This window comes from Rhynchophorus ferrugineus, unplaced genomic scaffold (genome assembly GCF_030347505.1).
Source record: "Rhynchophorus ferrugineus isolate W39M unplaced genomic scaffold, kcgeb_rfMv2 rfM5, whole genome shotgun sequence".
Classification (NCBI taxonomy): domain Eukaryota; kingdom Metazoa; phylum Arthropoda; class Insecta; order Coleoptera; family Curculionidae; genus Rhynchophorus; species Rhynchophorus ferrugineus.
Genome location: NW_027472584.1, coordinates 23,032,840 through 23,044,622, shown reverse-complemented (window position 1 = coordinate 23,044,622; position 11,783 = coordinate 23,032,840). Strand labels below are relative to the sequence as shown.

Genomic DNA, 11,783 nt, shown 5'->3' with positions numbered 1-11,783 from the left:
AATGGGAAACAATGAATTCGTATGACCGCTTTCGAGAAGGTCTCTTGGTGGTCTTCTATTTAAACCAAAGGGATATGCGTAAGACTATTATTGGTACTTTAAATACATCCCAGTTACTTTATTAAATGTTTTTTAGGTCATACTTTGACCCTACGCCAGTTTCTGGAGTGCATGAGGGATGTACATGTATTAGTGGGAAGGGAAGAAGTCGAAATCAATATTGGTAATACAGAGGAATATGAAAGTACGTTTTTTTTTAAGTTATGGTAGTTTAAGTATGCACGGTCACAGTCGTCTCGCTATAAAATGATCACTCAACATTCATTATATTTCAGCGGAGGAAATACTGTTGGAGGAATACCTGAACGACCAAATTCAGTCATTAGGAATGACCCCAGTCGACACCCATAGTGAAGATGAAATATTTGACGGTATATGAATATAATGATAATTATTTTTTAATCAATTTAAAATGCCTCCAATTTTCGTTACATGATACAGAAGAAAACGTTCAGTTATATTTGAAGTCACTCGAGGGACAAGCGAATAAACCACACAAACCTACGAAGAAAAAAGGCAGCCAAAAGGATAGCCGGAAAAGGGCCACTAAAAGTAAATATATCATATCTCACTTGTTTGATATCTTTGAAGTAAAAGTGTAATGTTTAATGAGTTTTTTTAATAGTAATTGATTTTTCCAGTTGACGAGAAAATATCACACCATTCTAGAGAAACATATGAATCAGTACATTTTGAGGACTATCCTAACATATTTTATACCCACTTGGAAGGTAGATATATGCATTATATACTATTTTCACTTCTTTTAATTCATCTACATATTAATTTGAAATTTAAAACCTAAACGTTTAAGATTCTGTTTGTATCATTTTCTAATAAAACTTATATTGGTTAGATGTGGGGTTGCAAGAGATCATCATCGATGATTCAAACCACGACATAGAAGATGAATATGCTCAATTGATATCACAGGCAAATATCGAGGACTATGATGAAAGTTCCAAAGGTAAATATATAGTTTTTTTAAACACTGTCCCGCTACTGGTTCACCTAAAATTTAAAATAGCCATCTTATAATAACAAAAGGCTAATAACACACCACTTATCTCACTTGTTTGATATCTTTGAAGTAAAAGTGTAAATGTTTAAAAATTAATGGATTTTTTTAATAGTAATTGATTTTTCCAGTTGACGAGCAAATAACATACCATTCTAAACAAGAGTACGAATTACTAACATCAAATGCTAGAGAAACATATGAATCAGTAAATTTTGAGGACTATCCTAACATATTTTATACCCACTTGGAAGGTAGATATATGCATTATATACTATTTTCACTTCTTTTAATTCATCTACATATTAATTTGAAATTTCAAACCTAAACGTTTAAGATTCTGTTTGTATCATTTTCTAATAAAACTTATATTGGTTAGATGTGGGGTTGCAAGAGATCATCATCGATGATTCAAAACACGACATAGAAGATGAGTATGCTCAACTGATATCACAGGCAAATATCGAGGACTATGATGAAAGTTTCAAAGGTAAATATATAGTTTTTTTAAAACACTGTCCCGCTACTAGTTCATCTAAAATTTAAAATTGCTATCTTATAATAACAAAAGGCTGAGCCAGCGTATTTCAAAATTGACCCATTGTTGCAATACGCACGCACATTGCTTAGTTCCAACGTTTCTCTCGTTAATTTCAAAGCCTACTGGCAAGCAGAACTTCATCCACAGTGCCACGAATAGGCAAAGCAAATTTGAGAGAGAATGAAAAAGGCATGATAATGAATTGAATTTGTTCCTGAAAAAAAAAACTCCCCATTTTACTTGTAATATAATTATTACTACAAATATGCTTTTGAATTAAAAGCAAATCATATTCAGTAATAAGACAATTTTATAAATGGCAATTAAAAGTAATAATCTGCATAAAAATATTTTAAATAAATTATATGCACCATAATAATAATGGAAGGATGATTGGAAGTGTTACGTCTTTAAATTGAAGGGAATAATAATTTCATATTATTTATACATATTCATATATTGATAACAGGAAAATGCTATTTCACAACTGGAGAAGTAAAAGACGTTCAGAAACAATCACATGTAGGTTGTCGAAATATTATTTTTTAATATATTACTGTTCGGAACCTATATAAAAGTTTAGCAAATACTAGAAACAGCAAATGAAAAAAGGCTTAAACAATACAGTGTCATGTTACTACTAATTTTATTTAATTCATAATACAACCCATATATTTTTAAGTGTATCAGATACATCAACATGTAAAAGTAAGAACCAAACCGTATACAACACTGGTCCTCATTACAGTTATAATGGTATTTAGTTAAAAACATCTTTGACGCTATCATATCTTCTATCTAAAATATAGAGCAAAAGTCATTAAATACAGCAATTTCTGTAAAAGAGTCACGCATCTATGTTATTCTTTAGGTCGTAGTTATTATATCACTGCAGAATCAAGATGTTACTTGTTAATTTTTCATTAAATCTCCCAGTGCGCTTGTTTGCAACATTATTTTTTAATGTATCATTTTAAAAATTACAAGCACATCTTATATGGCGTGTGAATCCTCATGTTTATCCAAATCATCTTGTACTCGTCAACTTTTAGTGTTTCATACAACCTGGCCGTTGTACCTGAAATAATTTCAGCATAGTTACACTTCACTTTCAAAACAGTAACCACCCACCATATAGGAAATATAAAATCTGAAATATATAAATATACTGATATTGTATATAGATGTGAAATTTATGAAATACTTATGCCATAATAGTTATTCCAACGAGTTGAATTTATATCTTATTAGTATTTTCTTTCTTTTAACAATAAACATTGCTCTTCAGTAGAATAAAACTATACACAAAAGTGATATAGATTGTAAATTTTCAATAGATTTTATTTTGTTGATTGCCAAAAATATGGTTATAAACAAAACATAAAAGATACGTGCGCTCAGCCACAAGAAGAGTGTTAAGGTGGGTACAGACCTGAGAACTCGGCTCGAGCTGATTCGGCGCATTTACAGAAAACGCATTCGCGCGCGGGAATTCGCTACGTTTGGCTTTTTTTTCATCAATGCTCCAAATACGCTCGAACCGAACATTCAGATCTGCACTCACCATTAGTCGCCACATTCAAACTCTGGTATTAGTACAAATGGAAATATTTAAACCATTTAAATTTGGGGATAACGACAGCCTAAAAGTAAATATAGTACATATATTTATTATATAATAGCTCATTCCATGATATCTAAATATTATTAATACCTTTTAATTCTTAAAACCTTTAAATCTAATAATTAGAATAAATGTCATACTCTGTTTATAAATTTTCAAAACTTTTATAGAACCGAAATTTTTCATTTTCTATTTATTTTTAGGAAAGATGATGTGTGATGCTGATGCTGCAAAAGCTTATTGGAATACACCTATCTATAAAAGAAAATGTGAGAAGGTGGAAGTAATACTAGACGGTAAGTATATTATTATCCTAAAAATATGTTTTTGACATAGATTTAGTTATAAAACTATGTATACTTTAAATATACGTATATATGTTCAAAACACTTTTCATTTCTATATACAGTAAATGGATGTATAGATTCAAAGGATGTTTTAAAGTAACCTTAATGATTTATGGTGTATTTGTTGTTAAATTTTATATTTCAACCATACAAATTTTTATGCTTATTTTTATTACATCATGTAATTATAAATTTATATTATTATAAATGTACCATTAAAACTACCCTTACATAAGCCTCACTTAAATTTGTATAGAAAGAAATATTACGAAGTTACAAATAGTTTTAAAGGCTAAATCATTCTTTGAGTATATTTTTATTAAATAATTCTTCATTCCAGGATATCTAAATATTGATAGGGTATTAAATCTAATAATTAAATTAAATATCACATACTTTGTTTATAAATTTTCAATACTTTAGTACTACCAAGATTTTTCACTTTCGATTTATTTTTAGAGAAACTGATCCCGTATGATTTTGATAAGTACATAAAAGAGCACCCTTCACCACCCAAGTACAAAAGAAAATATGAGGAGGTAGAAGAAATACAAGATGGTAAGTATATTATTATACTAGAAATATGTTTTGAACATAGATTTATATATAAAATTATATATACTTATAAAATATATGTATATATGTTTAAAATACCTTTCTTTTCTAGATACAATAGATGTATGAATAGATTCAAAGAATCTTTTAAAGTAATATTACAGATAAATCATGTATTTGTTGTTATGTTTTATATTTCAACCATACAAATTTTTATATTTATTTTTATTACATCATGTAGTTACATATTTAATTTTATTATAAATGTACCACTAAACCTACTCTTACCAAGCCTCACTTGTATATAAAGGAATATTACAAAGTCACAAATGGGTTTAAAGGGTAAATCATTTTTTGAGTATATTTTTATTAAATGATTCTTCATTGTATAATATCTAAATATTACTGATAGGGTATTAAATCTAATAATTAAATTAGATATCATATACTGTGTTTATAAATTTTCAAAACTTTATACATACAAGTTTTTTAACCTTCTATTTATTTTTAGGGAAACCGATAAGTTGTGATGCTAAACGGTATATAAAAGAAGAATGCCCTTCACTAACTAAGTATGAAAGAAAATATGAGGAGGTAGAAGAAATACAAGATGGTAAGTATATTATTATACTAAAAATATGTTTTGAACATAGATTTATATATAAAATTATATATACTTATAAAATATATGTATATATGTTTAAAATACCTTTCTTTTCTAGATACAATAGATGTATGAATAGATTCAAAGAATCTTTTAAAGTAATATTACAGATAAATCATGTATTTGTTGTTATGTTTTATATTTCAACCATACAAATTTTTATATTTATTTTTATTACATCATGTAGTTACATATTTAATTTTATTATAAATGTACCACTAAACCTACTCTTACCAAGCCTCGCTTGTATATAAAGGAATATTACAAAGTCACAAATGGGTTTAAAGGATAAATCATTTTTTGAGTATATTTTTATTAAATGATTCTTCATTGTATAATATCTAAATATTACTGATAGGGTATTAAATCTAATAATTAAATTAAATATCATACTGTGTTTATAAATTTTCAAAACTTTATACATACAAGTTTTTTAACCTTCTATTTATTTTTAGTGAAACCGATAAATTGTGATGCTAAACGGTATATAAAAGAAGAATGCCCTTCACCAACTAAGTATGAAAGAAAATAAGAGTAGTTCAAAGAAATACTAGACGGTAAGTATATTATTATTCTAGAAATATACTTTTAACATAGATTTGTATATAAAACTGTATATACGTATAAAATATATGTTTAAAACACATTTCTTTTACAGATACCGTAGATAATAAATTCAAAGAATGTTTTAAAGTAATGTTAAAGATAGATGATGTATTTGTTGTTATATTTTATATTTTAACCCTACAGATTTTATAATTATTTTTGCTAAAGCGTGTATTTTTATTACACAAGTCACGCTTAAATTTGTCTAGAAAGGAATATTACAATGTCACAAATAGGTTTAAATCTTAAATCATTGTTTGAGTATATTAAAAATAGTTTAATGATTTATTAACTCTTGCAGGAATAGGTTAAAGTTTCTAAAACACTTGTTTATTAATATTTTTATTATAAGTACATACTACTTATATAAATGTATCACCGTACAACTTATATATAATTTACTAAAAACCCTATATTGTAAATCCATGGCGAATCAGCTCTTTGATTCCCAATAGGTTCCTAGATTTGATAATAGTTTTATGTTTCTCAATTTTGTGCAGTTTAATAAAGATTATATTTTCTCAAGCATGGATATTTTATTTCTTAATTAATCTTAATTCATCATATTACAAATTGGAAGGTATTAATCATATTAAAAAGCATTAGCTTAAATTAATACAAATAATCAAAATATGCCTCATTATTAATATAAATCCTTTTCAAATGAGTAATATTCTGGGGTTCACATGGTGCCTTTAGTTGTTCATATCCTCACTGGAAGTCGCTGTAGGTGAGTTTTTAGACTAGCAGCGCCATCTATACGGATTTTCTCAAGACTAAGATTATCGAAATAAATTGGTGGTTACCATAATGAAACAGTGAAAATCTAAATTTTTGACGTTGCAATGTTGCCGCATTAATCCTTGGGTTTTAGTTTCTTATCTTAACCAATAACTATAATCAAATATAAATAAAATATTCAAACAAAAGTAATGTTGTAAAACATAATTTATTTTAATATTATAGTATGTCTAATTCATATATTATCAAAATGCTTTAATCAGAGTTAATCATACAACCACCATAGTCTGTAGTTTAGTCCAGTTTTATTACATTTACACTGAGCTCTCTACACCACCTGAGCGCCTAGAGTTCTAGGCGCACTTTATAAAGTAGTATTCCTTGAAGGCTTAATTTACCTAATTAATAATTGTATATCAAAGTAACATATATTGTTTTCATTAGAGTTCCTTTTAATGTTCACTTGTTTCCTTCGTTGCTGTGTTTCTCTGTCAAGTTTATTCAATCAATTACTGTATTTCTCCTTAGTTAATTCTGTTACTATCTGCGTAAATCTTCCTGGATAAAATTAGATTTAATTACTGCATTCACCCTAATATGTTTGCCTTTATCAGCAAAACAGTTTTCATTCCCCCTGCATACATTCTAACCGAATGCTTAAATATATTATGCACGTTAGCATTGTTCACAGAATAGTCAGTGACACATTCTCACTATGTGAATCACCAATCAAGTCAATCGCTAAATTGTACAGGAAGGCATATCACTCTATGGCTATATTGTTCAGCAATTCGATCCTTAACCGTAACCATATTTTTTTCGCACCTAATAAAATAAAAAAATACATAAAATGCAATTAAATATTTCATTTGGGTTTACTGAGTAACAAACCAATAGGTTTCTCTCTTAACATGGTATTTTTAAAACTTAATGTATGTTTTGCAAGCTATTCTTTAATAACAGCCTGCCATTAGACGTCTTTGTGGTTTATCTTTACTACATATAAATCTTATGTTTTTTTGCATAGCATTTAAACCTAGGTATCAATGGATGTCTTATATCCATCACAGAGCTGCATATTTACATTTTCTAAGCATAATTCGTACACTAACATTTTTTCCTGAAATAATTGAAGTAAATTATGTTTATATCGAAAAAACTACCCACTGTTATTATACATTTCATAAATTTCATCTCGAACAAAGCAAAAATCAAGGTAATTTCATTCGTGGCCTGTTTCGTATGTGGACACTTTATTTTTGGTGAATCCAACATCATATTGTTTTTTGTTTGTACAGAGATTTTAGTTTAGTCCGAGTACCCATACTAGTATCTGATTAAAGGCGCAATCTGTTTCATACTCATTGACTTTAGGATTTTCAGTCAGAAAAATCATAAATATTAAGCTGCGATTTAAAATTTATAAAAACAAGAAAACGCCAAAATAAAGTTTTCCGGTTTACAACTTCCAATTACTATCACTATTGTTTTGAAGAATTTTACAACCGTTTGGCAGCGTCGGACGTATTGGACATTTATGTATCTCTTTTTAACTAGAGTAAAATGAGAATGAAAAATACTTCTTCAACTTAAAATAAAATTACGAACTGAAATAGGCAATACGTCCTGTAGTTCAGAAACACCTGATTTGTGTTTATAACCATATTTTTCCTAGACATATAAATAAACAGATAAATGTTTTAAAAGCGGTGAGAAGGGAGAAAATACCCAAAAGATTAACTCGTTTGAAGATTATGGTAAGAATATCTCCTAAAACTCGTATGTTTATTCAACTTCAATGTTCTATTTGTAGATTTTTGAAGATATTTCAAACTTTTACAATTTTGTACTGTTTTACAATTTCAAAATAATCCTAAATCGTCAGACGATATATTCAGCCTCAAGAAACAATGCTCTATGTACATATGTGAACATTTCTCAATGAGGTAGATATAATGAAACCATGAATTTAAATATTACCTCTATTTGGCGGCATGAAAAACTCATAAATCTGCTGCTGATATAAACTGGGATTATATGAACTCATACGAATCTAAATTTGCTATGTAGTGTATGGTGGTGTACTGTTTTTAAGGTGAAGTGTTCGTAACCTGTGTTGAAGTTAATTCAGACACAATGCCCAAGTAGAATGAAAATAATAAAAGTTGATGAGTACAGAATTATTTGGATGAATATTAAGATTTATGGTCTTTATAAGAAGATATTAGTTTACTAGTATTTTTTAAAATAATACACTAAAAAATCTGCTAATGGAAGATATATTGGAAGAAATAAAGGAGTAACATCTTGATACTGCAATGATACGATAACTACGATCTAAGAAACAACATAGGTACATGACTATATTATAGAAATTACTGTTTTTAATGAATTTTATTCTATATTTTAGGTAGAAAATATGGTAGTCTAAAAGATTAACTAAATACCTTTAGAACTCGAAAGGATGGGAAAGAAGCTAAAAAAGGGATATTTTAATAGAGTGTGGTTAATTGGTTGTTATTTTTACATGATGTGTTTGATATATTTTTAAATATTTCCGTTGTTCTATTGAATTAAATAAAATTAGTAGTAATTTGACATTGTATTGTTTCAATTGCCATTTCTAGTATTTGCTAAACTCTCATATGTATTACGAACAAACCACGCACATAGAAAAATAACTTTCCTACAATCCTTGTAAACTTAATTTATTATGTTAATAATTATTTTATATGAGATTATTGTTAAACATGTTTTCCTTTACCAGTTATGAAAAGGCTTTTCCATATTATTTAAAACTTTTGTGCTTCGAAGGTATCAACATGTATAAATAAAATGAAATTATTTTTATAAACCCCCTTCAAGTCACCCCTGCATTACCAATTCTCGTCAGTCTTTCTCTTAATTGTTCAAATATGTTGTGCCTATTCTTGGGACCGTGGGTGAAGTTTAGCAAGCCAGTACGCGCTGAAATAGACGAGGCAAACATTGGAACTAAGCAATGTGCATGCGTATTGCAATACTGGGTCAATTTTGAAATACGTTTGGCTCAGGCCTGATCATAGAATTCGATTGTGTTTCTTTATTATTCACCCAAGATGATCTGTTGTTCTTTGAAGTAACATAAAGATGGTCAAAAAAAATTCTTTCTTATTGTGTTAGAGGATTCTTTTATTTATAAATTCGTTCATTCTCAAAGAAAAATAGTTTACATGAAATTTAACAAAAATAAAAAAATATTGTCAGAAATAATCTGACACGAACATGGACCAGTTGAGCGAAGCATATAGACGTTATAATTAGAATTTCCGCGGAAATTCTAACAGTAACGGGACAAATCATCAAGTAAATCCAAGAGCAAATGCTTCTGCAACATCTCAATAAGTTAATCTCGATATTTATACTAAGTTAAAAGCTCATTACTTTACATACAAAGTAAAAGATTGTAATAAAAAAAGTTTATATTTGTTCAAAATAAATTGTATTTGAAATAAATGCATGAAGAGTTTCTGCTTTATTTCTCTACTATATCTTGTTATCATAAAGGAATAAAAATATTGTAGGATTTATTTAAAATAACGGTCAATTATAAACACATAAAATATTGAAGGGGATGATTCAATAAAACTTGACAATGTCAATGTAGTGTCTCTATTTGCCTAATTTTATCATTTAAAAATGAAATTAATCGTTAATTAAATTTTAGCAGCAGTTTCTGAATAAAAACATAAAAAAATCATTATTCAATACTTTATCTCGAAACATTTTAATTAATATCAATATTATAGTTTTGAATTTGGACATTTTTCAAAGGAAGTCGGTCATCTGTCATTTTTTAACGGTTTCTGATTGGTCATTTCTGTTAGTATAGAAGCTGTTAGTAGCGTCCATCTTGTCGGTATCGTAACTTCCGCTCTGAATAGTTTTGGTATTGTAGTGTTGTACGGTTGTGAGTGAATTGCTAAAAAAATGGAGAGGAATCACATGAATCCCAATCATGTAGATACTATTAGCATCGCTCGATTAGACAATTTGTTACGTACCGTATTTTCGGAAGAGGAATGGACAAATATGAGCGCGATGACTATTCTTCATCATCGCAATGTTCTTGTCGCTTATCTCACCAGACCCGGATTTCGTAAGACTTTGACAAGAGCAATACCCCATTAATTATAATTGAAAACATGTTTTTACAGGCGAAACTTACACTTTAAGCGAGTTTTTGAGGATCGAAAGAGATCACTTGATGATATATCCGCCTGGGGAGACCCCCAGCGAGAGTAGCAGCGCTAGCACAGCTACGAACTATATTGTTGGCAATTCAACGCCTACTAGCAGTTCCAGCGATGAGGATGTAACGAATATAAACGGAAATGTCCAGGAAGAAGAAGACGAGGAAAATGAGGCAATGGGTAACGTGACTTCGATGGTAATTTGATTAATTCTTCTGAGATACTTTACGCTTCCTTTCCAACAGATCTCAGCATGATGCATTCTGATCGGGATATAGAGATCGATTCATCCATGCTCGCCCATGGAGCAGAGAGGCAGCCTCCTAGAGTTAGCAGGAAACGACAACGTGCTGGTAATCTTGCAATGTTCTATCGAATGTTAAGTTTTTAATACACGTTTTCAACAGAGGCAATGGCTTCATATCGGGTACCACGTATAAGTCGTCGCAGCAGTTATGATATCATTCCGCAAGCTTCCACAAATGACCAGGAAGGTAACAATAGATCTATTCATTTGAAACGTTAATTTTAAGTTGTGTATGCTTTATTTTCAGCTGCAGGGCCTTCTTCTGAGACCAGTACCCTTACAGAACCTGACCAAGCCGGTAATGAGGAGGAAGACCTATCAGCTCCAGCAACTAAGAGGGCTAGGCAGGAGTAATTTAAAAAGACGAGTTTTATTAAGTTTTTTTCGTTACATTATTGTTCCTGTTTACGGCCATTACGAGTACATCACATGATCTTGTTGATTGTAGTTTTGGTAAATATTATTTCAAGTTTAAAAAACAATGAACGCTGCTGCGTTAATTTATTACTTTAAGGAAATATTTTCGTGTTGATATACACTTCTGATCACAATATCAACAAACATTGTTTCCTTCCAGCAGAAAGATCAAGAAATTATACATATTTTCACTGGCCATTATGACGTATAAATTTGATTTAAAACATTTATGAATTTACAAGAATATTTACAAGAATATTAACTCCATCATCATGTTTTCTGATGACATAAAAGTACAGACCTTTTCTAACAGCAAAAACTGAAATAGAAATCACATGATCATGATTATTTTTTTGGTAGAATTTACTTGTTTTATTTTGTTTTAATGGACATTGCACTTAGAAATAACTACTAGAATTTAGGTTTGTTTTATTATTTAAAAAAAACTTTGATGAGTACATAGTGACATTAAGAGAACGTATCATACCAACTTTTGATTACAAAAAACCTTTAATTTCCATTAATAACTTGGAAGGAAATCAAATAATGTACACTATTATTCATCAAAACTGTTACTATAATTTGTTATTGCAAAAATAAAAGTAAACACTGCAAATGAAACTGTAAAATATTTGATAATTTGTGTATTCAATAAAGATGTGTTTTTTCTA

General features: G+C 29.0%; 2 protein-coding genes and 1 long non-coding RNA gene across 3 annotated transcripts; 2 read left to right on the top strand and 1 right to left on the bottom strand.

The window, feature by feature from the left end:
* Nucleotides 1–2,248: 2,248 nt before the first annotated feature.
* On the bottom strand, nt 2,249–3,011 carry LOC143196838 (uncharacterized). The gene is made up of 2 exons (XR_013005861.1): nt 2,824–3,011; nt 2,249–2,769 (listed from the first exon to the last, which is right to left on the bottom strand). It is a non-coding gene; the product is annotated as an uncharacterized LOC143196838 (long non-coding RNA).
* Nucleotides 3,012–3,152: 141 nt separating this feature from the next.
* Nucleotides 3,153–5,604, top strand: LOC143197061 (uncharacterized). The gene is made up of 6 exons (XM_076405144.1): nt 3,153–3,268; nt 3,447–3,539; nt 4,050–4,148; nt 4,657–4,758; nt 5,265–5,366; nt 5,468–5,604. The coding sequence occupies exons 2-5, from the start codon at nt 3,452–3,454 to the stop codon at nt 5,339–5,341; spliced, it is 366 nt and encodes a 121-aa protein (XP_076261259.1). The 5' UTR covers nt 3,153–3,268; nt 3,447–3,451; the 3' UTR covers nt 5,342–5,366; nt 5,468–5,604.
* Nucleotides 5,605–10,095: 4,491 nt separating this feature from the next.
* Nucleotides 10,096–11,296, top strand: LOC143197347 (uncharacterized). Its single transcript, XM_076405733.1, has 5 exons — nt 10,096–10,294; nt 10,353–10,568; nt 10,634–10,741; nt 10,796–10,882; nt 10,943–11,296. The coding sequence occupies exons 1-5, from the start codon at nt 10,126–10,128 to the stop codon at nt 11,047–11,049; spliced, it is 687 nt and encodes a 228-aa protein (XP_076261848.1). The 5' UTR covers nt 10,096–10,125; the 3' UTR covers nt 11,050–11,296.
* Nucleotides 11,297–11,783: the final 487 nt, after the last annotated feature.

Excerpts from the sequence above, each read along its gene's own strand:
- LOC143197061 (XM_076405144.1), top strand. The coding sequence starts at position 3,452 with ATGATGTGTGATGCTGATGCTGCAAAAGCTTATTGGAATACACCTATC. Across the intron at positions 3,540-4,049 it reads GGTGGAAGTAATACTAGACG|AGAAACTGATCCCGTATGAT; the intron begins GTAAGTATATTA and ends ATTTATTTTTAG. Across the intron at positions 4,759-5,264 it reads GGTAGAAGAAATACAAGATG|TGAAACCGATAAATTGTGAT; the intron begins GTAAGTATATTA and ends ATTTATTTTTAG.
- LOC143197347 (XM_076405733.1), top strand. The coding sequence starts at position 10,126 with ATGGAGAGGAATCACATGAATCCCAATCATGTAGATACTATTAGCATC. Across the intron at positions 10,742-10,795 it reads CAGGAAACGACAACGTGCTG|AGGCAATGGCTTCATATCGG; the intron begins GTAATCTTGCAA and ends CGTTTTCAACAG. Across the intron at positions 10,883-10,942 it reads TTCCACAAATGACCAGGAAG|CTGCAGGGCCTTCTTCTGAG; the intron begins GTAACAATAGAT and ends CTTTATTTTCAG.